Source organism: Aplidium turbinatum, chromosome 2 (genome assembly GCF_918807975.1).
Source record: "Aplidium turbinatum chromosome 2, kaAplTurb1.1, whole genome shotgun sequence".
Lineage (NCBI taxonomy): Eukaryota > Metazoa > Chordata > Ascidiacea > Aplousobranchia > Polyclinidae > Aplidium > Aplidium turbinatum.
The window spans coordinates 31,481,253-31,508,160 of NC_137473.1; the positions used below are offsets into that span (position 1 = coordinate 31,481,253).

Genomic DNA, 26,908 nt, shown 5'->3' on the forward strand with positions numbered 1-26,908 from the left:
TGTAAGCCTACCTGGCTATGTCAGTCTAGCTTACTTGTAACTTTATTTGTATAATTTCTATAGAGCCTGGTGAAATCCAAACATACGACTTCTCCAATATCAAGCTAACGTCTATGATTGTGTCTGAACTGCTTTTGTGAAAGTCAATGTAATTTTTGAAGACCATTGTTCCATGAATGCTCTGTTGTTATTTTTGTAAATGCAAAACGGTTCACGTATGACCCCTAACGGATTTTGTGATAAATTTCTCCATGTGGGAAAAATAAGGAAGGAGGCTACTATGAAGTCTAAGCTACGTACACCTTGATCTTGTAATCATATGAGGATAATGTTATACCTTACTATTTATCTTCCTGCAACTGTAAAGATTTTTAAGCGACAGAAAGCCTATGTGTTTCAATTTAAGTTATACATTTAAGGTGAGACCGCTTTATTGCGTGGACATGACATCCAGCATGTAGCCTAGAGCCTATATATAAGAATTAGTATGACCCGAGCTAGAATCAAAAGACCTTCCTCAAGAAAGAGAATAGTGATAACTCTACAGGTGCTTCTGTTGTCTTCAGCTTGAGAAATTCAAATTTTTCGTGCAGCTAAATTCCGCTGACATAAAACGAGCTCGTCACGATCCGCAGTCACTGCATCATACATGACAGTCAACACTTGAATACTTGTCCAAAATTCCAAAATGAATGTTTTATGCTTAGTTTTGTTAGAGCTTTCGTAGAGAGTTTGTCTTGTTAAACCATATGTATACGAAGCTGAGTAACGTAATCAGATTTAACATATTCACGTATATTTTAACATTTGATAAAGCTGTGGTAGAGAGTTTGCTTTGTTGAACCATAGAGAAATAAAACAAATTAACTTCAGCGGGTTTAACATGATGTATTACATACACAAATATAACATAATTAAAAATAAACTCTAACGTTTTCGACATAATACATCATGTTAAACCCGCTGAAGTTACTTTGTTTTATTTCTCTATTTTAACATTTAAAGAAAACAAAAACTACATTGAAACAAATTACATATCGAGCGTTTTCGACATCACATGATGTCTTCTTCAGAAATAACATACAGTAATTTTACCTACTTTTGAACAAAATGCAATGGTCAAATATTAAATTTATTAACAGAAAAAAACGAAACAATTACTTTGTGACCTACTGTACATACTTACCTGCAGTGATATGTGGTGCCTGTGTTACCTTGTGATGGAAGTGTCTGACAGATTATAGAGGTTATCGGTTCGATACCCACCCAGAGCACGCGGCTGTGTATGTTAGGACATATTGACGATATACTGTAAATGAAAATTATTTTTAAAAAAAGATGGATCTTAAGATGCTTGAAGTATAACCCCTTCTTTTGTTTCAATTTTTGTTTGTATTTGTGCCTCCAGCATCCAATTTTGGATTCATCTTGGTTGATTGTATTGTCCTAGCATTACAGTGAAAAAATTTTGCCTTGTCTACATTTTTATAATTTCGACATGATCCAATCATTTCTTAAAACAGTTTTTCTGAAAAAAATTCAACCTTCACTTATTGGCGAAAAACTTGCGCTCGCAATGGATTGAATTTCAAATTAAAACTCCTCTTAGGAGGAAAATGGTTGAAACACCTGTTTAATCTGATCAAAAAATAAAGAGCCCAAATTGTAGATACTAAACTCTTCAGTAAAGGTTTTGAAACCTATACTGTCTTTGTGAAGAAGATTCATCTTCAGTGAATCTTCACAAAGCACTGAAGATGAAGACAGTATAGTTTTCGAAACATTTGCAAAATCCGTCTCATCTGTCATTTTGATCACTTACGTCATCAAACGACTAACCAACCTGAAGAAAGAAAAATTAAAACTAAAGCAATCATTATAATTTTTTTTATTGCACTGAAGCGATCCATAAGATCGAAACAGTTGGCTTCTGTCTGCAGGTAGTATATTTTTGTAATGCCTTATTACTTAGGCATTTTCTTTGAATTCGTAAAAAAAGAGTTGTAAAGTCTCTCACTTCTTCAAAAAAGTTTATTGACTTAAAAGGAATTTAAAATATCAACCACATTATGCGTTTTTTACAAAACAAGTGTAAAAGAAATGTAAAAGCGATTTGACATAAATGCAGAAAAATTTGATTGTGAATTTCATCTCTTGAGAAATATAACTATTTTTTACAGTGCTTTAATTTTCTCCCTCAAACAGTTATTTTCCTTTTTTGACTGGTTTCTGCAAGGTGCTGTCAACTGAGTAGTTTTCAAAGAAGAAAATATTCTTATGGCACCAATGGAAGCCTAAAAACTTGCAATTGCAACACGTTTGCAAAACGGAAATTAAAGACAAGCAAAAAAGAAATAACGCAGTGTTTGTTTTTAAAAAAATAAAATAATTTCCTATTCAAAAGTAGGCGCTTGACCACCCTTGTCAACGTTACTGACTGTCAATACTCCCCATTTTCGTCAATTGACCAGCGGTTAACATTTGTAAAGAACAATTTTACCAACAAATGAAATAAAATTTTCAAGGCGTATTTTTTGCTCAATTACGGTTAGATTTGTATACGTTTTATACTTCTTTCGAACACATAACAAAACCAAATTGCTATGATTTCGAAATGAAAGAAGTTAAAAATACTTTTCCCTCGAAATGAAACAAAACTTAATTTTAGAAACTTGATATAGAATTAAAATTGGTCCTATTAAAATTAAAGCGAGCTGTCCAGACAAAGGGTGGGATCTGTAACCTAATTTGATCAGTCATCAGTAAAAAACAGACTACAGTTTTACTTCAAACAACAACAGCAAAAACACGTCTTAAAAGCAGTCCAAAACAATTGAGATTTTGATAGTCAATCAATAGTCAGTCTCTCGGTGTATACGCTTCTGTCTTGATTAGTAGCAACATTTCACTCTTTCAATAATCGCGCCACAGCTGATATTTGTGATGTTTGACAGCGTCACATTTACATATATTCAGTTAATCGAGTTTGCTAATCTGTCTCCGTTTAATCTTATATACTGTGGTGATGCACAATGTTTGACCTGTTTGCAAAAGTTTTACTTAATTTAATGTACCATATTGGTACTTAACCCATACTTAAAGTTTCAATCGCAATTAAGTTGAATCTTTCAAGTGATTAATTAAACTCAACTGAGATTAGCAAGTATGTTGCTTCGTTTCAACCATTAATTTGCACAAATCTATTTCAAGCCAAAGATTTGAAAGGCAATTAATCAAGAAATGGTAATAATTTAAAATGTTTTTTGATTTATTAAGCTAGATAAAAAGCCTTTGTAGACTATGAAATTAGAAACTCCAGCCTACGTATTTTATATGAAAGCTTGTTCATATAAAACATGTAGGCTGGGACGGGACTATTTTCAAGATGGCAAAAAAACATTGTCCCCCAACTCAATATATAGCCTGCATTTACTTTAAAAATTGTGTGATTAAGAATAATTCAAAAAAGGTCTATGGTGTTATACTTTTGATAAATTATATTATAAATAATATTATTATTGATTTACCTTGTCACAATTTTTTTCAAACAAGTTCAGGCAACCATGCAAACTGAATTATAATGAATAGAATACGTTGGTCAAATTGTTGGCTATCAAAACATTGTTGTCGCTAGTAAACGTGACAGCTGACAATGCTTTCAATTTGGAGGAAATTGTCTTCTTGAAAACTTTCCCCCTAAAATTCATAGAAAATAAAACTTGGTGGAAATGATCAGAATGAGGAAATCTTAAAATTTGCAAAAAATATTAATGCTAAAAATTTATAAATCTAAATTGAGCTTTTCATGGAAAATATTCCTATACAAATTCTAGAAAACGGAAAGTTTCATATTTTTCACTCCTCACAAAGACTATTGTGTAATTACCGCTTGCTTTATTGAGTTCTACCGACTATTTAGAAGTCAAATATGTGTTGTACTTGCTTATCAAGACATATCGGAGCCCCTGAATGGATTAGCCTACTATCTGTCCTGGCACTACTTCTAGCTGTCTGTGTGTATTTCGAGATGTACAATGTGTAGAATAAAATAATATTTCGTACATGAAATATCTTCTTGACTTGTTGTTTTCGCCATCCTTTATGTCTATGCGCTATCTTTTCGTTATGTTTGTTGAAACAAAGTTTTGCTTAAAGCTGGCTCAAACTTGCTATGAAAATTTGGCGTAATGCCTCAGAAGATCACATGCACAGTAGCGTTGACACAGGGTTCAGGGGTACATTTGAACCCTGGCCCGGGATCCTTTTAAGGGCCCGAAAATTGTTCAAGGGCCAAAAAACGAAGGAAACACCGCGCATTCTTTGAAGTTCTATTGTTTTCTTAAAACTGCAGTCTAACAATGGGTAGAATTAGAGAAATGATAAAACCGACATTGTTTGCCCAATTACTGGCCTATAAAAAGAAGATGGTGATTAGATACAACTTGATGTTCATATAAGGTATCACAAGTTCATCCTGTAAATGTTTGTAAATGAGAATGTGAGGAAATTCTTGGAATTTAGTGGTAGCCATGGCGGCTTTTAGTGTTTTTAGTGCAGTTACATGCATAAATTTGACAGAATATTTAACCACGTGAAGAAGCATTTATTTTCCCTGCACATCAACATACTGCAGCAACAAATCTAAACATGAAACGATAGAAATCACTCTGAAACTATACCAGGTTTAAAAAAGTCATGCGACAAAGAAAAGAGCAATATTTTTGATAAGAGTATAGAGCTTAAAAGTAACAAAATCTACGTTTCTGAATTCATATGCTTTGTGTCGCTACATACTGTATAGTTGCAAATAATAACGGTAGCCTACCCCTTAAAATCAATGACGAGTGCAATGACTCGCCTAACTTTTTGGTTTATAAATTAATAAATAGTTCTTCAGCATTTTCATACAAACTTGCTACAAAAATTCAACTTTCCCAATTAAAAAAACTTTCTTACCAAATAAAGGCATGATTAGCCCACTAAGCGTATTGTGTTAAAAGGCTGTCCACAAAGCCACAACTGCACAAATACGTCATTAGGTAGTAGAAACTAGCCTATATCAAGTTTGCAGGCTATCAGGTAAAGTGGAGTCAAAATATTACTGATACGCTGGTCTGGTTTATACTTTGAGGAAATGTCAATCAAACAAAACTAACACAGCTTTGCTAGCTCAATCGTCTTGCCAGGGTTTAGCCTTTCTAGTAGGCCTGTGTTCAATTCGCAAACGGTTTATACCCAAAACGTAGGACCGAATCTCTTTTGCGTAAAGAAATAATGAGAATTTTTGTAATAATAGTAGCCTAGATATGGCTCCAATAAAAATGCAGAATTGAAAAGGGTAGCTGTCAAAACGGAAACCAAAAAAAACACGACAATAAGACATTATTTATTTTATACTTTCGTCATTTGCAACAGCAAGTTGTGTTGGTAGCAGTAAGCCTAGACAAAAAAAGTTTACTACTGGCCATATGAACAACAGTAGACGCAGCATAACACTTAAACAATAAATTGAACAGAACATAAATACTTCGCAATACTTAAAATAGTAAGCAAAGAAGGAAAGATAAATAAAGCCTATATAAAATAATAACAGACAAAAGTTTTTGTTTGATATGTGTGGGGAAGTAATTTAAAACGTTAGTTGTAGTTCTTGTGAAAGCAAGCAAATGAAACTCAACTAATGATAAAACACGTGTGTAAATAAATTCCAAAAAGTTTTCAAACACTCTGTAATAACGACAAGCGGTATTCAATCAACAGTTTAATTCATTGCGGTGCTGACTGCTGATACCACCACCATCCAGCTATGAGCAATCATTGTGATTGTGTTTTTGTGTGGGCTAAATGTGGTTCGTCTAACTCCAGTGGGTTACCCTACTCAAAAAATGTAGTTTACTTTGTAAATCTGGCTGACAACTTACGCAGCGTGCTTTGTTTTGCATTATAGTTTGCAAGTCTCCAAATGTTTGCAATAAAAATCAAAGGGTTGGCAGTCAACTCATTGTTAATGACATGAATTTTGCATAATTTTGTGATCTCCTGAGACAATTTTAAAACTTATTGGCATATTGAATAAAGTCTTGTCACCCTCATAGAACAACAAACAACTTCATCAAACAATTAATTCAAGAAAATGTGCTGCAGGTAGCCTAATAAAGGCATGTTTTTGATATGACATTACGTTTAAGCTTTGAACAAATATAAGCAGTAGGCTACTATAGAAATCAGCAAGTAAATACAGGAACGTTGACCTAATTAATTTAGTGGACTCAATGTCTTCACAGTAATGCGCCATCCAGCACTACTTTTATTCCGACTTTTAGAAAGCAATACTTTCCACCACACGTATTCTGAATTATTCTTCCTGAACGATCTCCTTCATTTACTTTTTGTCAGCTTTTACCTCATAAGTCGAGAATCCAGTTTTCTTATACTGCAATATTGACAAGTGATCAAAACTGTCGATTTGTTGAAACTTTGGATATTGTAGGTGAAAGAAAAACTTCTACTGCCCAATCACAATTTACAGTGTTGGAGGAGGTGGTGGCAGATTAAGAGCATTGCCCTTTGCTCCGAGGTAATTTATGTTCTTCATAGAGTCGTACAACACATCAGGTGGTGGAGGAGCAGGAAGATCTTTGGAGTTTGGATTAGTAAATTCTTCTCGATCACTATTGGGTGTAGAAGAATGGGGTACGCTTTGGAATGCAAGTGCCGATGTAACTAAAGCTCCTGAAGATTTTCTGTCTTCACTATCTATCAAAGGGAGGGACATGTGACGCTGCATATAAGCTCGAGGATCTTCTTGCTGCACAGACGATCCAATGTTTGTCAAAGAGCTTTTTCGCGGAGGAGGAGGAGGTTGCGAACCATCAGGAGAGTGGGTGAGTTTTGTAGTTGGAGCTCGGCGAGGAGGAGGTGGTGGTATTGCATCCTGCTTTTTTAACTTAGTGTTTTTCGTAGAATTGTTACTATCAATAGATGCAGAAGAACTTTTTCTGCTAGAAAGATTGACTTCTATTGGTGTTTGGATGCCATTGCTGGTAAGAACAGGAGGAGATAGAATGGAATCTGGCTGAGCGATGACTGACCCCCTTCCGAAATTGGTACTGCATTCCTCTTGTTCTCCATTCCAGCTGTGTCTGAAAAACAATCGCAAAATATTTCACTTACTTTGTATTGCAGAATCATTAAATGCTTGAATTACTAATTTTATGACCACGGGCGTTTTGTTCTGTTTGTTTGTTCTATTATCTTTATCCTGCATTGCGGGAAAGCGGACTTGAGCGCTATGCATCGGTGTACGCCTTCCGACGTACACCTGACCCACGCTGCAGCCGACTGCAATGTCTGTTTCCGGTTGTCTACTCTACTTATGACTTAAATTTGGTACTACCCATTACTCGAAATCGATCACTGGGTAGAGGCAATTATCGTAAAGTTTCTTGCCCAGAGAAACAAGAGCAAGTGCGGGTGGCTGGAGTCGAACATGCAGGCTCTGGACTGCGAGCCCAACGCGCTAACCACTCGGCCACTGCTGCGGACAAAAGACTGAAAGACTACTTTGAGGTGCCAATAGTATCCTCGTCCTCCGAAAATAAAAATCTGCTAAAATATATCAAAAAACAAAAACAAAAAAAACAAGACACCATTGTTAAAAATACCTATTCTAGTAGGCTAGATCGTTGTTTAAAAACGTCGTCTTCTCATGAAACAGGAGTTGTTTCCAAACTATAATAGCACCAGATGCAAATACATCATAGCAAAAACATGTTTAATGAGGTTTCATTCAACTTCCCAACCCTCTAAAAAAAATTTCATGTCTTCAAGTTATCTCGGTCTCGGGTTCAAAAATACTCCCTGCTCTCCGGTAGCCTACTGTTTCATGATAAGTTTCTCATAATCTCAGAGATGACATCTCGGTTTTACAGACAATCAAAAAGGTAAATGATTCAGAAACGTAAGATGCAACAAAACATGAATAAATTCAATAAAAGCTAAAAAGAGGTGAGCTACTGAAATTAGTGAAATCGCGTCATTTTATTTGACTTTTAAGTCACTTCAATCCAGACCCTTTGCTTTTTTTTTACAGTAAATCATGTATAACCGACTTATTTCACGTAGAACAAACAAAAAAATTCTATAATGCCAAACTATGTGTGATAATGTTTTAATTTACTGTACAGTAGCCTACGTGTATGATAGAACAAAAACACCTTTATAAAATAAGACCGGAACTTTAAAACTTTGCAACTTAGATAGGCTGTCATGTTGCAGTTATTAAACTGTTTAGCTTATTTGTTATCCTGCCAGACCACTCTACGACTGATATAAGCGATAACTTTTTGGTGAAGAGAAACTTTTACTCTGGTCAAATTGTTTAATCACGTATGTGTAAGAAGTTTGTGTATAATGTGCCATGTGTGTGCAAACTGATAAATGTCAGGAAATCATTAAAATTTTGCAAGCTTTGTACTATATTGTCCCAGCTAACAAAAGTGGCTATTTTTGCATCGCTTTCACGTCTGGCAACGTAACTAGAAATTTTTGTTGATTGTGATGCGTGAATTACGAAAATCAATAGCCAGTCATTCATAGTTCGTCAAGATGCGGTAAATTTATCAGTCCAGTGATATTTCATTTTTTGTCTCAAATAAGAGTCTCGACTTATTGATGAAATGCATTGTTTTTTTGCACAAAGCTTAGATCACATAGAATCAATGTCGCAAATTGTTTGCTTACTGTCGCGAAATGACATTTTGGTTTTAATAAAAAAGCAATGAGTGACTCAAACAAGCCAATCAATAATCATCAAGTTATAAATCAAAGCGTCCAAAGAAACAGGTTTTTTGTGTTGCATGCAGAAAAATGTGCATACAAGCTATCATCATGCCAATTGGATGGCCATTTTTTTCCTTCAAGCAGATGGTTATTGAGCAAAAATGACGCCGAGAAAGATAAGGATGGTATCGTCATTAGTATGAAAAAAGATGTGAATTTTTGGAAATTTCCAATGTAGAAATTGAGCGAATTGGCACCAACAAATAGTAGATTAAAATTAGAACTGACTTGCTGAGAGACAAAATACATTGTCAATAAATAAAGGTACGTTTGTAACTGTTTAAATATAAAAACAAGGGCAATAAAAATGTTATGCAGATCATAAATTTTCACGCTTTTTCTGTTTAAAACTCTTATAACTTCTTGAGTATGCTATAGTGTACTCATAGCCTACACTGCTAATGGCTGCAAAACAAGCAAAAGTTGCTATTTCTACAACGTTTCAAAATCCGCAAGAATACCATGATTCAATGTTGCCACACTCTCCCCACTAAAAAACCTACATTAGAACAAAGATGGCTGAAGTAGAATCCACAGCTTGTGCGGACACAATCAGAGTAATTCTTCAACACTTTGATAAAAGAGTTAAGTGACAATATTCCTCACGCCAATTCTCCCCACGGGAATTTTAAATACAAGCCTGTCCTGTGCTGAACGTTCGAACCATCACAAACACGTTTATAACGCATGAAGATGCGCAACCGAAATTTTCGAGTTTGTTCCTTAATTAACAAAACCTTTCAAGCAGAAGAGAAAGTTATGATGTTTAAAAAAATTATTGAGAAGTTGAAGTAAAAGGTTATGTTTCCGCTACGTTCAATCGAATATGAATGGTTTGGTTGTTTTAATATGAATAATATATGACTGTTTACCTTGTCTGAACTACCCCTTGTGCTTGATCTTGTGTGTTCAGCATTCCAATTTCTTTCAACGTATTCCCTCGTTTTGTTTGCAAGGTGTCATATCTGTTTAAAAAAAGACTTTTGGTCACATCCAGACAACAGTTTTATGATCATTTTACGTATTTTGTGGATTTCATTTATTGTCTGCTAAATAGCCAATAGTGGCAAATGATTGGGGATTGGACCGATACACAAGCTAAAGTTTAAAGGTTGCCGTTGTTGACCACTAAAAACACGTGGCCATGCCTTGGCAGATGGCAAGACCAATATTGACAAGCTCATCGGTGAACCCAAAAGTAGGTTTCTATTCAACTAAATCCAAATCTTCATCACCAAGCACAGATCTAACCTAGTTAAGAAAATGTCATATTTTCAATTTGTTGTAGGCTACACATTGCTATCAAGTAACAATTTGTATGATACAAGAAGACTGCCAATTTCATCATCAATTCCTACTCACTTGTTTTCTCTCGCGGAGTGATTTCGAACCCTATTGTAGCTGTCAGGGCCGTTGGGAACTAAATATGGGTTCTCTGAACCAGAAGTTGTGGATGTTACTGTAAAAGTTTTGAAGCGCACGTTGTAAGTTAATCAAAAAAATTTTAGCCGACAGTTTCAAAACTTGCTTGAACTGTGTTTTAGCACCGACGAAAACAGCTTTGTGTTGAAAATATTGCTCATGGTGAGTTTAGTTGTTCCGCTGTGCGTTTTATCTTAGTTCTTTAACATCCTGTAGATTAATGACAATAAAAAATTCTTATTTTTTTTTGTGGTTATCAGTCTCTAATATGTTTTGCTCCAGAACAAAATAGAAACCAAATGAAACGAGGCTTTAACAAATGTTTAGAAGAGCATCTGTTAAATACTCTTGGACGAAGCACAGAGTGGTGACGTAGCAAGTTACTGAAACTGATGTTATGGAGATTGATATTACTAAAATATTTTTTTTTCAAAATTTTGGTCATAATTTTACTTTTGATATGCAGTTCTCTTTTCTGTAATGGAGATTGGTACCTGGTTTGGCCGGTTTTGTTCCGGGGATTGGGGGAGACTTTCGCTTCTTTTGCTTTCTTACCGGAACAGTTGCCGTGTTGATTAATGTGGCCACCGTAGGAGTTAATGGGGGCATGCGATATGTTGGGTGGGAATGAGGTCGCTTTGGGGACATGGATGGTTTACGGGTCACTGAAGTGGTGTGTGATGGAGATTGAAAATCAGGGTTTTCTAAAGAAACAAATAGGTTGAGATTGCAAATATGATAACCGCAATCCATGGCATGTTCTAACACGAAGTACAGTAAGACAATGCGTTTCGCTGGATGCTAAAGCAGAAACAATATTGCTACATGATGATGCTAAATTAATTTAAAAATAATAGTAGGCCTATGGCTACGATTAATTTAAATATCAACTAGAACTAGAAATTGCAAGAATATATTGTGACAAAACCATTTATGCCAACAACTTCCTGTTAGCGATTGTGAGCACATGTCGCTGACGTGAAAGCCCGTTATTGAAACTATTTTTTCTAGCAGTTGTTGCTTGAAAAAACAATAAGGAGAATTTCCCAGAAATAAAAAAACGGAAAATCAGAAAACGATTAAAATTAAAATCTTGTACAGTGGTGGGAAAGCATGTGTGGTCACGCACATTTTTGCCATTACCACCTAGCCATAGCACAAACGTTGAGAAGGAATTAAAAAAATCTAAAAACTATAAAATGAACCTAGTTGCACCATGGCGTAGGGTAGGTTGCACGACTCCTAAATAAATAAAGAAGAAATTTTGACAAGAATTTGTCACATTTTGCAGACAATGACAAAATAGGCTTTTGCTAACGGTCTGATTAACAACTCTAAAAAATTAAATTTCTTCTACAGTACTGGACAATTTATTATCATGGATTTTTCTTTTTTTTTACAATATTACAGCAAATTTCAGATGTTTTTTGATAACTAAGTGTACTACAATAAATGTAATAGTGGTTCAAAGCAAAGAAGCTGCAATTCTAAAAAATCCATAATAACCAAAAAATTGAGATTTGCTGCAAAATTGTCCAAAAAAATCCATAATAAATTGTCCAGTACTGTAGGCTACTCTTTATTACTTGGTGGTGATATAACCTGTTATGACTCTCATGGAGGCAGTCAGAAATAAAAACAGTTTGCGAAACTGTTATGCAAATTGTTCGCAACGACGGTAAAATTTACAAAAATTCTGGAAAATAATTATGCCAACTTATGTATCGCCAAGTATCTGTGAGAGTAGTGTTAGATGCATGACTATACCCTTGGTTTAGCAAACGCTTGTAGCAAACCCTTTTAGCAAACATTTGTAGCAAACCCTTTTTAGCAAACACGGGTCACCTTCAGATTAGCAAACGCGACTCACTCCTTTAGAAGCCTCTTTTTAGCAAACATTTGTAGCAAACCCTTTTTAGCAAACACGCATCACTTACAGATTAGCAAACCCTTTAGCAAACATTTGTAGCAAACCCTTTTAGCAAACACAGACCACCCCTCCAGAATAGCAAACACGCATCACTTACAGATTAGCAAACCCTTTAGCAAACATTTGTAGCAAACCCTTTTAGCAAACACAGACCACCCCTCCAGAATAGCAAACACACATCACCTACAGATTAGCAAACCCTTTAGCAAACATTTGTAGCAAACCCTTTTAGCAAACACAGACCACCCCTCCAGAATAGCAAACACACATCACCTACAGATTAGCAAACCCTTTAGCAAACATTTGTAGCAAACCCTTTTAGCAAACACAGACCACCCCTTCAGATTAGCAAACACAGACCACCCCTCCAGAATAGCAAACGCGAGTCATACCTTTCCTGGACATCACAATTGTTCTATCTTTTGAATGAACATAGACTAAGACAACCATGTGTATTGACAATTTTATAATTTGACTTCATTTATAATACAAACAAACAAGCAATTTATGGACCCAATAAGAGCGACAGATGCGTTCATTACAAGCATTTCAAAAATAATTGTAGTTTTTCGGAAAGTTATATTTTCTGCTGTGGTAATCTGACAACACATCAAGACGGAATTACTTTCCTTTGCAAACCAGTCTAGAGCGACAGATGCGTTCATTACAATCATTTCAAAAAGAAACGTAGTTTTTCGGAAAGTTCTATTTTATGCTGTGGTGATCTGACAACACATCAAGACGAAATTGCTTTCCTTTGTAAACCGATAAGAGTGACAGATGCGTTCATTACAATCATTTCAAAAAGAAACATAGTTTTTCGAAGACATAAATACCGAAGCAATTTGTATCCAAAGTAGTCGTCATGTCAGAGTTGGACTGTGCAAACTTTGTTGACCAATTCAATTGTGAATTGGAAAGTAACTATCGTGATAATATCGAGAAGTCTGTTTCTGAAATTAAAACATTGTTGCAGTGTAAAAACCCAATTCCAAATAATTGTAACTTATGGAAAGAGTTTCTATTTGTTAAAAATTTTGATTTTGAATCAATGTGTAAAATCGCCCAGCAGTTGTTGTTCAAAAAACCATTTATAGCCATGAAAATGGAAAAGTATCAATCATTGTTTATTGTATTCTGGGAAGATAGTGATGTTTTGAGTACGTTTTCTGCTCAAAAGTGGCATAGCGAAGAGGTTATCAAACAACTTAAATCTGAAGGTTTTAAAATTTCATTCAATGTAGATCGTTTTATTAATCCCCAGAACTATTTTGAAAAAATTGTGTTACCCCCTCAGTTTTTTAAAAAAATTAACGAGGGTTGTATGTTTTCTCGTTCTGTTGATGAGGTGCAGTTTCAAGCAATTTATTCTTTTATTGACAAAAAATTTTCCTACATTCCGTGATAGTGTTTACTTTACTCAGTTATTATGTATATCACTGTTTGAGCAAGTCTTTTTGTTCATTGAATGTAGAATGAATGGTGCAGTGTCTGTTGTGTTGAAAAGAAATGTTATACAACTCTCAATGTATGTGTTTCAGAAAAAATAAAAATAAAGAAATACTAGTTCAATTTTAGTTATAATAAATTTAAAAAAAGAATGGACAATTCAAGAAAAAAGTAAGTGCATTTAGCTTTAAAAGGTAGAGTGAATTAATTTTGTGAGCAATTTCCTAAAAAAAAAACAATATTTTTATTCAGCTTCAAAATTGATATTGAATGGGGGTTACCCGACTTCGCCGATGATTTAAAAGAGATCAAAATAACAGACGTGTTTGTGTGTGCGTTTAGAGGTTTGTAGTCTTTTATGAATTCTTATTCTTTCCACGTCAAGGTAGTTGTGTCCGAATCAAAAGGTGCTTGATCTATAGTTTATATTTCGACTTAATTTTTTGTTGTTTAGGGGAGACATGTCGAAGAGCCAGTCGTGCGGAGAGAAGTGTATCAAGAAGAAAAGGCGAAATCACACCACTTCTGGCCGCACGACTGGCTCTTCGACATGTCTCCCCTAAACAACAAAAAATTAAGTCGAAATATAAACTATAGATCAAGCACCTTTTGATTCGGACACAACTACCTTGACGTGGAAAGAATAAGAATTCATAAAAGACTACAAACCTCTAAACGCACACACGAACACGTCTGTTATTTTGATCTCTTTTAAATCATCGGCGAAGTCGGGTAACCCCCATTCAATATCAATTTTGAAGCTGAATAAAAATATTGTTTTTTTTTTAGGAAATTGCTCACAAAATTAATTCACTCTACCTTTTAAAGCTAAATGCACTTACTTTTTTCTTGAATTGTCCATTCTTTTTTTAAATTTATTATAACTAAAATTGAACTAGTATTTCTTTATTTTTATTTTTTCTGAAACACATACATTGAGAGTTGTATAACATTTCTTTTCAACACAACAGACACTGCACCATTCATTCTACATTCAATGAACAAAAAGACTTGCTCAAACAGTGATATACATAATAACTGAGTAAAGTAAACACTATCACGGAATGTAGGAAAATTTTTTGTCAATAAAAGAATAAATTGCTTGAAACTGCACCTCATCAACAGAACGAGAAAACATACAACCCTCGTTAATTTTTTTAAAAAACTGAGGGGGTAACACAATTTTTTCAAAATAGTTCTGGGGATTAATAAAACGATCTACATTGAATGAAATTTTAAAACCTTCAGATTTAAGTTGTTTGATAACCTCTTCGCTATGCCACTTTTGAGCAGAAAACGTACTCAAAACATCACTATCTTCCCAGAATACAATAAACAATGATTGATACTTTTCCATTTTCATGGCTATAAATGGTTTTTTGAACAACAACTGCTGGGCGATTTTACACATTGATTCAAAATCAAAATTTTTAACAAATAGAAACTCTTTCCATAAGTTACAATTATTTGGAATTGGGTTTTTACACTGCAACAATGTTTTAATTTCAGAAACAGACTTCTCGATATTATCACGATAGTTACTTTCCAATTCACAATTGAATTGGTCAACAAAGTTTGCACAGTCCAACTCTGACATGACGACTACTTTGGATACAAATTGCTTCGGTATTTATGTCTTCGAAAAACTATGTTTCTTTTTGAAATGATTGTAATGAACGCATCTGTCACTCTTATCGGTTTACAAAGGAAAGCAATTTCGTCTTGATGTGTTGTCAGATCACCACAGCATAAAATAGAACTTTCCGAAAAACTATGTTTCTTTTTGAAATGATTGTAATGAACGCATCTGTCGCTCTAGACTGGTTTGCAAAGGAAAGTAATTCCGTCTTGATGTGTTGTCAGATTACCACAGCAGAAAATATAACTTTCCGAAAAACTACAATTATTTTTGAAATGCTTGTAATGAACGCATCTGTCGCTCTTATTGGGTCCATAAATTGCTTGTTTGTTTGTATTATAAATGAAGTCAAATTATAAAATTGTCAATACACATGGTTGTCTTAGTCTATGTTCATTCAAAAGATAGAACAATTGTGATGTCCAGGAAAGGTATGACTCGCGTTTGCTATTCTGGAGGGGTGGTCTGTGTTTGCTAATCTGAAGGGGTGGTCTGTGTTTGCTAAAAGGGTTTGCTACAAATGTTTGCTAAAGGGTTTGCTAATCTGTAGGTGATGTGTGTTTGCTATTCTGGAGGGGTGGTCTGTGTTTGCTAAAAGGGTTTGCTACAAATGTTTGCTAAAGGGTTTGCTAATCTGTAGGTGATGTGTGTTTGCTATTCTGGAGGGGTGGTCTGTGTTTGCTAAAAGGGTTTGCTACAAATGTTTGCTAAAGGGTTTGCTAATCTGTAAGTGATGCGTGTTTGCTATTCTGGAGGGGTGGTCTGTGTTTGCTAAAAGGGTTTGCTACAAATGTTTGCTAAAGGGTTTGCTAATCTGTAAGTGATGCGTGTTTGCTAAAAAGGGTTTGCTACAAATGTTTGCTAAAAAGAGGCTTCTAAAGGAGTGAGTCGCGTTTGCTAATCTGAAGGTGACCCGTGTTTGCTAAAAAGGGTTTGCTACAAATGTTTGCTAAAAGGGTTTGCTACAAGCGTTTGCTAAACCAAGGGTATAGTCATGCATCTAACACTACTTGTGAGCTACCATAGTACATATTCAATATCTGTTTTAATAGTAAACATCACCAAATTCCAAAGAAACTTCTTATTCATTGACAGGTTTCTCTTCACAGGCTCAACAATCCAAAAAAAGACTAGCTTGCAAAACAATCTCATAGGCTAGGCTACTGTATGTGCTGTCAGTGAGATTAGTTACCCTAGCCTACTACTGTAGTGTATTTTTTGTTTCATTTTTTACTGAAAAGGAGTGTCTATTGTTAGGTAGCTCATAAAAAGTATAAATAAAATGGAACAATGCTGTAGTGTAGGCTAACGGTCTAATTTGCCTCACCTGATATAATCAAGCTTTCCTTCACTGTTTTTGTTAGTTGAATGCGTTCTGCATGATTTGACCGAACCGACACCCCACTATCAGTGGAGGATGAGCTCATTTTCTTGGGTGTCTTTTTCTGCATATTTTTTGGCATGGTGTTCCAGCTAAAATCGTCCTGGTCATGATATTGGATGACGACATTAGGAGGCAATGTGTTCTGGTAGTGATTACGCATGGGACTCTGAGGCATCCATAACTCCCCATCTTCAGTTGCCTGCGGCATCTGAGTCTACAAACATAGGTACACAGATATAGTCTACAATAAAACAGCAAATTTACAAATAAGGGGTAGGCTACTTATGTTATCCTAAAACAATAGACTTATGTGATTGCGTGCATTGCTCAGGAGTCTCAGCGCATAAAAATTGAAACTTTTGAAGGGAGCTACAATTATATCAACCTGATGGCTAGGTATAATGTTTCAACTCAAAACCATTTATTTGATAAACAATTTTGTCATAGCAGCTGGAATATTACATCTTGTGATGGAAGCCATTTTCAAAATCATTTTTTGCTGATGATAACTGATATCATGGCAAAACGTGCGATGGTTGTTAAAATTTTACAGAGAGTGCACTGTGGGCTACACCTTCAACCTTACATGCTTCCTGAGTGTGCATCTATTTAAGTTGATATGATTTAGCATCATATAACCTGATAAGTAGTGATTGAAAATTTAGATTAAGTGTACAGGAAAGCTAGAAAGCAAATCTTCGTATCTGTCCTCAAGAATGTCATCAAGTGTCTTGTCAAGCTTTTTTCCAAAGCTGTTTAACTGATGTCTGACCAAGCGTCGTGCAGAGGTTTGGTGTTTTTGTTGTTTAAATATAGCCTAACTTTAGGTAAAACAGTTATGACTAAAATGTTAGAGTCTGGCATAGCCTATGACTCTTTCCAGAACAATGGATTGAATAAATATCCAACAAAATATACACAGCATTACCAAGACGGTTCAAATAGAGCAAGCCAGAGTCAATTGAACTTACCGGAACTGTCCATTTGAGCATGGGTAATCAATCAAGTGATGACGCTGCGATGCAATTTCAATGCAAGAATCACAAATAGCTCTTATCGTCAAAATAACACAAAGCTAATGAAACAGCAAAACAGTCATTGATAAGTGCTGTTTTTAACCTCGATTTTGCACTTCGTGCACAATTAATAAATTCAAGGCGATTTATTTTTGATCAAGTGTCTAGCAATGTCGTTGAATGTTTTTCTTGGTAATGTTACAGCATTAGGCTATCTTTATTTACCACACGCTATAATTCTAACTACCACGTCCAATCGTCATCAATGAAATGCTTTAAAGGTGAGTAGTTTTCACATAGCTTTAATAACATATTTTCTTCAAGTCTAACTAATGCTGATTCAGCTGCCTAAGACCAAGACTGAACGCACGCCATATCGATATGGCACTGTTTTTATCAACATCAGCTTGCTACACAGCTTGGAAACATGAGAAACATAAGATAGGCCCATATTGGTCGATATGATCAATAAAAACTGGTCGCTTGTGCAAACTGTTCGAAGAAAAGAATGATAAAAGCGATATGCAACCACAAATTCTCTTGTTGCACTTGCGAATTCGCCTCGGTGGCTGAATACCACAAAACTGAAGCAAACGTTTTTGGAGACAATTGTACTCTGCAGTAGCTTTTCAAAATAAGCTTCTTTTTTGATTGAATCACTGAGTCAAAATGTAAAATCACTTAGAAAATCAAGTAATTTTTTTAAGCAACACTATCACTCCACCAAACTGAAAGGTAGGTTATGCTTTTCCCTTGGCACAAAAACTCTGTTACGTCACCCCACTCACACCAGACATCACAAAGACGAGTTTATTTTCTGATTTACTTTCAATGACACACGGTCGTTAAAATGATATCGTAGTAGCCTGCTGCATGCTGAAAAAAATATCGAAAAGCCGTGTTTCTTTCTGATAACTTCCTTCTAGCCATAATATATCCTTGCTAACCGCAATAAGAATACATAACAATTCAAACAGCAAATAGGCTATATGCAGCAGTCATCTACTGCCTGCCTTCACATCAACGGCTTTTTTCCTAGTGTTCTTTCTGGTGCAAACGTTTGAACTACTAGTTCTCCAACAGACTATTTGAGACTATTTAAACACACTCCAACAAACTTTTCATCACAGCGATTTAAAGTCGTTGGATTATGGATAGAAATGCGCTGTCAAATTCTGAAGTAGGCTACTGTACAGTTTTCGGTGGAGAGATTGCACCGAAACACGAAATCATACAATAACACAACATGTATCACATTCAAAACCAAACACAGCAAAGAGCAAACGTTTTCGGCCATAAATCATCTAGCCATCTTCAGGTGTTGAAAGTGTGATAATCTTTCAAATCATATTATTTTCAAACTCTGATGTATAATAGGCCTACTAGCCTATTTGGTTTAATTTGAGTGTAGCCTACAAGCGCAATGGTGAAACTGGTCATGATGTACCATTATAAGTAGGCTATCGAAGACGTTAAATACTTCTGTATGAACACTTGTATCAATAAAACAAACTTAGTTTCATTAAACTCCTGTAAAGACCACTGCAGCACTTTGCCTATGAATTATAATTAGGTGGTTCTTGAATATTTTCTAAACTGACATAAATCAAAGATAATATTCGAATACAAAAATTTACTGCTGTTCATGATTTTTCCTACGTAATCTACAAGGAGCAGATAAGGTCTTAAATTAGCTTTCGACGTGGTAGGTTGATACACAACACAAATAACCGGCTAGTTTGCGTGAAACCAAAGCTTCGGGTTTTGAAACGGCTTAGGCTACAGTGTGATGTCAGTATAGCTGGTTTCTTCTTAAATAGCACAGAAGAGTTATTACATTGCAAAACCAATATAAAAAACTTTCCAATTTTAGTATCGATCTGCTCTAGTGTATTTGAATATGATAACTAGCAACACTATTTTCGCTAACTATGCAGTTAGGGTTATACGATGAACACAATGGAAACTACCCCAAACCCAAAAGAAGATAATGCTATGCTGAAACAATGGCTAAAAGTTACCTTTTACGTTGACAACTTCATATCCCATCACTTTCTGCATAATGCGAAGAAACCAAAACTTGTCACAGCTTAGCTTACAGCGTATAATTGCTTCAGTACGTTGCTACTTTGGAAGTCCAAATTCTTGAAAAAACGTGCTGGCTTTTGGAAATTTAATGCGTCATGTTATATCAGCGATAATACGTTTGACAGCTCATACGTCAATTACTGTAATTTTACAACAATTAACGCATGTCGACGTTCAAACAAACGATATAAAAAAAGATTTGGCGAGTTGCCTGCATGACAAAATGGACCGATATTAAATCTTGCTGAAAAGTTAACCAGATACAAAAAAAAATAAAATAAAAAACAACCATCGAACTGTGTTTTTATCTGCAAGTTGTCGACTTAGGTGACTAAAATCTAAACCTGTTTTCACAAAAACAACGTTACCGCAGCAAATGTTCCATCATTGACTTGATTGGCGCGAATAGCAATATTTTAACATCATGTTTTGAAGTTATTAAATACACAAAATAACTGCATGATGAAGGCTAAGTTTGTAAACTTCGTGTAGCGCAGTTCTATAATCTTAAAATAATAGAACAAATGTCTTGAACAAAGTGGTTCCTTGCCAGGCCTTAACTGTGACACCTTGTTGCGACACATGACATGATGAAAACGTAAAAAAAAACTACAATAGGCCTACAAAGGCCTTTACTTAAAAAAATAAAATATTCTGAAATATAAACGGTGATTTAAAGCTAAAACAGAATTAACAAATCAATCAAAATCGTTTAAGTTTGTTTTGGCTACTTGGCTGATGATGTTCAACTATTTCGTTGTGGTCAATACATTTGATGCACCTCGCAAAGGTATTTTGGACGTTGTAATATATTCTATTACTTAAGCTATACGCAAACTCGTGCTGGCAAAATCGCAGGCTAACAAGTTTGCTGCAGTTCGTACATGATAATTTTCATTATACAAGAAGTAAGCCCAGTGTTGTATTCGTAAAGAAAAGCACAGGGTGTACTGTCCGATTTTCCAAAATGATAGATAATACACAACTTGCAAAATACTAATCTTATTCTACCATAACATGAATTATCAACATCAAAATTGGCCGACGGAATTAAGTTCATGGTACACCCGTGTACCATTGGTCCTCAAAAGGTTAAGTAGTTAGTTAGTAGTTGTCAAGAATCAGTAAGGATAGCATTGGCACTCTCTTTGGAAAACCAGAGAGTATACTATAGTTGCTCGAAAAAGCAGAGAGTATACAGCGTATACCGCCGTATACCCTCGAATACAGCACTGAGTAAGCCTAAACGGTTGCACTTGTTTTTCATTGTTTTTATGTCATATCAAACTGTGTCAGATCCGGTACATAGTCTAGAAAGTTTAAACTATAAGTTTATTTTTCGGCTCAGTAACTACCGACATTTACAACTTAGCGCAGCCTATTACCTAAACTGCTATAGATAGTATCTTGAAAGTAGGCTAAATTTTCATTCCCACTACTCGACTTGCCTACATTTTTATTCGTCTAAAACTCTAAATAGACTGAGTCTGACTTGGCTTTTGAGTAGAAACGTTTTCCAGCTGCTGGTGTAGTTTTTCACTGTCAGGTTTCGAAAGCAGCAGTTCAATTGGGAAGACTTTGCAAACTTTTGTTTCATAGTATAGCCCACGTCGGAATCGTTTTTGACATCAGAACACAAAAAGTCATGTCGATAGGGACATATTTTCACTATCCGACATTTACACAGGCCTTCAAGCTTTCATTTGGGTCATTTAAAACAACTGTTTCGTTTTACATAAGTTACGCAAAAGAGTAGAAAAAAATTATCTCTTGAGGAACTGTATTTCAGGAGAAATAAGGGACTATTTGTTTTTCTTGAAAATATTTGTGAAGTTAACAATGCTAGTTATAGCCAACAATAGTGCTACTCATTTCGCTCGATAATATTATTACTCTATAGTCTATAATTATGAAACTATAAGCTATTCAATACGTTGCATTTTTGTGCAACACTTAAAGACAGAAACTTAATTAAAAATAGTTATAAACGAAAGTTGTTGAATGTGTGACATTTTCGGTTGCTTGAAGTTAAACTAAATGCAAATCCTTTCGCTTTCAACTGAAAACTTCTAGAAACCTGCCAAAGAAAGATTGTTAGAATCGTTGAGTCATTCCATTTCTTACAGTCACCATCGCTGTGGGAAATTTACAATGGGCCAAGATCCTAGTCAGCAATTCAGATGTTTTTATCAACGTAAAAAGTTGAATTTGCCGTTGAATTATTGTAAAAAAACATGTGATTTTAATGACTACGATAATCTCCAACTTTCTGAAAAAATATTTAAGTTTTGTCTGCATTCAACCTTAATTTGATAGTGGACGTTCAGCAACAATAGAACTTCTACAGTTAACAAGAAATAAGCTGCCACTGCTGCATATAGGCTACGTGAATATCATCAGGCGTTCTACGGAACTCCGACTGCGTAACTCACTTTTGAATGAATAATTGGAATATTGGGCTATATCTTAATCAGAAACAAACTAATTTAGGTTCAGATCGTGGCCCACGTTTCAGATGCATAAAAGTATTTTTTAGAGTATTTCTATTCAGTTAACCCGTTGTTACACTGCTTTTGCTACAATGGTAAAAATAGACTCAAAGTGAACCTTGTTCTACCAAGGAGCATCGGAAAGCAAAACTTCTTTAATCTGGTACAAGGGTGAATTTAGTTGAAAGAAAGCGATTATAGCGTAAGGAGCTAACAGAAAACGATAGTGCTTACCGAACGTTAACATTTTCAATTTTCTGTGAATCAAAAAACAATTCTGCAATAGATTATGCAAATCGTTCAATGTCAGAAAAATTGCATTTGAAGACATGTTGTGAAACTTTTTAAATCCTTTTTTTGACCAGTATTTGCTCACTTGCACTATCATATGTGATAAGGAAAAACGTGAAAACTTTGCATTAAGAATCCATAAGTTGGTCTACCAAGCCACGCTTGGTAGTGTCCACTATCCATAGCATAGGATAAATGTGCTGCACAAAGAATGGATTAATGAAGAATTCATCTAGTTATAAATGTCAAAAACTTGTTTGCAACGCTTGTGATGATATGCGAATACTTTATTTGCACGATTGGTTGAAAATCAGGTGTTTTTGCAGCAGGGAGTTGAATTAGCATATAGGCCAGACATGGGCGAACTACGGCTCGGATCAATTTATATATCCGCTTCTGCTTTCAGTAACTGTGGTAAAGAATGCTAATAAAGGTGATACCTTAACTGTTGAAAATATGTCCTGACCATCAACACTTTATCTTTCTACAATGACAAAGGTGAAAAGTACTATTGTGTTTGCAACACCATAAATTATTATTATTATTAGTTTAAGCCTATTACCGAAAACTAAGAACTGCAATTCACCTTAAAAACTTTGGAAGAACCTACAATTCTACTCAGAAGTAAAATACAATCATACTCTACTGTACTCATATCTTGAGAAAAGCGACAAGTTTTGACTGGAAAAAGGAAACTTTAATCAATCGACCCTGACCGAAGTTCTCAGATAAGCTTGCTTACAGATTGAAAGTAGGTATTGGTTGGTTTTGAATGTGTCTATGCAAAATAGTTTTTGTATGTTTTTGTATAACTATACACTCGCATAACCTTTGATGGTTGAATTAAAACACGCTTGCAACTCTTTTGACATCATATAGTTTTAGTCTTAGAGCAGCTAAACTGACACTTGAAACCTTAAACAGAATTTGAAGCTACATATTCTTTTAATAAGGATGTCTATTGTCTACGGCTACGCTATCGATCCATGATTGCTTTTTCAAACGGCAAGGCGTAGTGCAATATTCTCAAGGTTTATTTTCAATTATTGCATGAAAAATTCATGACTTCAGACAGAAGGCTAAAATTCCCTTGGTATGTCGGAGAGACTTTTACTTCAAGATCTCGACTGTCAATATGACACGTCACAAGACATGCAAAAGTTCTTCAGAAGAGTGCGTTGTTAAAAACCAAAAAAGCTTATTTTACGTAATCTAAATATATGTTGATGTAAAACTGATATATGTTGGCGCATTTCGAACAAAGTTACTTGGCGTGTGTCGTGACTTGGAAAGGGCAAATGTTCTCGAAATAAATTGAATTTTGTTTCATGCATTACAAGAGTTTTTCGTCTAGATATGTGAGATTATCTAGCAAAATGTAACCAAACACCAAACACAGACACAGAGACAAAACCAATTCTGATAAAGTTATCATAACAGCACAAAATTTTTCAAGCAGTTTCAACAACTCTACAGAAAATAAAAAAAAATCTGCACTTAATTTGTTAGCACAAATTTGTTAGCACAAATTAAATGCAATGATTATTAATAGTTACATTAATATGTGGTTAGACAATGCGCATATACCTTTGTTACAAAGATACGATTCGTTAAGGCTGTAATCGAACGAAAATGGAAGACGCCACATGCGAGTTTCACTCTTGTTTGGAATCAATAGTGATGCGTATCCATGTGTCTTTAGCGGGAATCGAACTTCCAACTTGATGATCTCAAACAAGGGTGAAACTCGAGTATGATGTCTTCCATTTTCTATCATCAGAGCCTTATTGACTTTACAAATCATCACATCTTTTTTATTTTTCCAAAGATACGATCAATTCAATTTCACGTTCCATTACAAATTTAAAAAAATGCTCAGAGATAAGACATCTTTTGAAAGCATCTCTAGTGATGTTGATCATTATCTCGAAGGAGCTACTTGTTCGTTGGTGCACGATTGTTTGAGCCAGACCAAGTTCTCCACTTTTGAATACCTCGTCTCCCCAGATGAGCATTCCCACAGGCCGATATAAAAACACCCATTTTTACAAGCCCAGAAAAAAGCTCGTGCTAAATGATGATGATATACGGCACAACACCTCTCTGAGGACCATTGGCAAACCATGAAGAAAAAAAATGAAGATGCAACACAATCAGGCTGCTTCGTTCTTTTATGCTTGATTCGGATATCTGCTTAAGGTGTCCCTGGCAAGACGACAGTGAGTGCATCTCAATCGTCTTGGTAAGAAAGCCGGACTTTTCTGCTCACTGAGCGAAATGCCCTACAAAGAGAGGAAACTTGTTTTCGTTCGAGTGTGGGCCTAAAAAATACATTGTAGATCAAATATCACCAACGACTGCAATCTGCATCAATTATTTCCTCCAAATGGAAGTTGTGTGAGTCCTGGATAACGAGATGATGACAAGTTGCTCTCCAATAGCCTTTCAGTGCAAATGCAGATGCGGGAAACAGTATAATTCCTCGGCCGCAGATGCTCAAACGATAATAATTGGATTTAGTGAAACCCATTTATTTTTAATTTTAAAAGCTGAAAGATGTTTCAACATTTCATTGCAGTTTGATACGCCACTGTGAATTTTTTTCCAACGATTTGTTTATGCACACTACCATGCATGGGGGGGAATAGACAGAGCTTTATTCTCAAACATCGAAAAAACGTTGTAAACCTTTTCATGTTTTAGTTTTTGTGTCCGTTGTGACCTTTTAAAATACAGAAGGACGATTTAAAATACACTTATCTATGCTATGATAAAATACAGTAAATGAACTAAAATTCAACTCATGAATCCTACACAGTGCTGCGAGCAATATTTCTTTAAAGGTCGCTTTGCTCTTTTGTGAACGTTGCCATAAAACATTACACTTTTTCACCAGGTAATAGGACAAAAGCTATGAAAAATTATTCTTACGTTTTAATCATGGCGCAGTCACTCTTATGACAACTATTTGATATCGCGGTTGAGAAGAAAGAAACAAAATTCAAATGGCATTAACGTGTGCAAAATGAATCAGTGACGTGGCAGTCGTGACGACAGAGACTTTATTAATAATAATGTGTGTTTGAAGGGGAAATGGGTCGTTAAAAAATAGCACGCATTGCAATTCTACGTACAATTTATACAGTTCAAAAATAGATCACTCTTTGAAGAGGATTTGACCAAAGCAATAAAATCAAAATTCACACCGGTACCCAACCAGCAAAATATGTTTTTTTTTATTGATTGAACAACTGCAGATGCTGAATTACTGTGAAAACGACGAGTTTTGCTAGCTGGGTAGATCTTATCCTTTGAAAAAACACATAAGCTACACCGTTAATGGCACCGAACGTATTGTCGCTCAGTAACAAGTAAAAAATAAAATTTAAAAAACATTCTAGCCGAGTTTCTCGCAATAAATTAGTTTGCTGAAGATTAATTCCAATATCTCTAGAATCTTATTGCAACGAAATTCCCAGGTGGTGCTGATTTAACATCAAGTTTAAATGCTTTGAGCCTTTTTTATTGTACAGTAACTCGTATCATTGTTTTCTTTTGACAAAAGATAACACAAGATTGTTTTTTGATATATTTATATCAAAGAAACACTGCCAGGTTTATTTTAGTGACTTTTTTCATTTCTATGTTTACAGTTTTCTATATTCTCGGGGGACTGAAAGCTGATAAATGATTTTGTTTTTTAAATTTTTATGTCTTCTGTTTTTCTTGGTGCCTATCTTACACAATCAGAACGATTTGTTTCTTTTACAACATTTCAACGTCCGAAGACGTTAGTCTAATTTTGAGTAATTTATTGTGATTGCAAAATTGCTTTTCCTGAGAAGAATTCATTGCTGCTTTTTAAGGTAGTCAATGAACTGGTGTAATAATTGAAACTGTTTTTTTTTTAGTAAGCTACGTATGGTTCACAATTTTGTATTGCCAAAAAGTAGGCTTATATTATTCTTTGCGAGTGAAAAGGATCTTCAAGACACATTCTTTTGTCAAATCGTGTTACAGGCCTGTGTGCCGTTTGTTGAACTCACCAGAATGAGAACAATTTTTGTATTTTACTGACTATTTTAACGACGTCAATGCTTGGTCTGATGTGAAGTCAACCACTGTCCACTGATTGGCAATTCTTGTTCTGAATTCAGAATTCTTTGTTTCACTCTGATAAAAGAAGTGTGTTGCGTAGGTTCGTTTGTCACTAAGCAGATTATTACAATAACAACAATTGAAATTTCTACACACATCACAGAAATAAAAAAAAAAAATCTATGAGATGAAGCTCAAAAGGCCGGGCGCAACTTTGTAAAAGGTACCATAAAAAATCACCTTTGAGCAATGGCTTGACCA

The 26,908-nt window shown here is 35.1% G+C and overlaps 1 protein-coding gene across 1 annotated transcript; it reads right to left on the reverse strand.

Moving 5' to 3' along the window:
• Positions 1 to 4,618: 4,618 nt before the first annotated feature.
• LOC145788503 (uncharacterized) lies at positions 4,619 to 17,734 on the reverse strand. Its single transcript, XM_082600265.1, has 6 exons — positions 17,637 to 17,734; positions 16,609 to 16,879; positions 10,758 to 10,967; positions 10,204 to 10,300; positions 9,714 to 9,806; positions 4,619 to 7,142 (listed from the first exon to the last, which is right to left on the reverse strand). The coding sequence occupies exons 1-6, from the start codon at positions 17,655 to 17,657 to the stop codon at positions 6,524 to 6,526; spliced, it is 1,311 nt and encodes a 436-aa protein (XP_082456391.1). The 5' UTR covers positions 17,658 to 17,734; the 3' UTR covers positions 4,619 to 6,523.
• Positions 17,735 to 26,908: the final 9,174 nt, after the last annotated feature.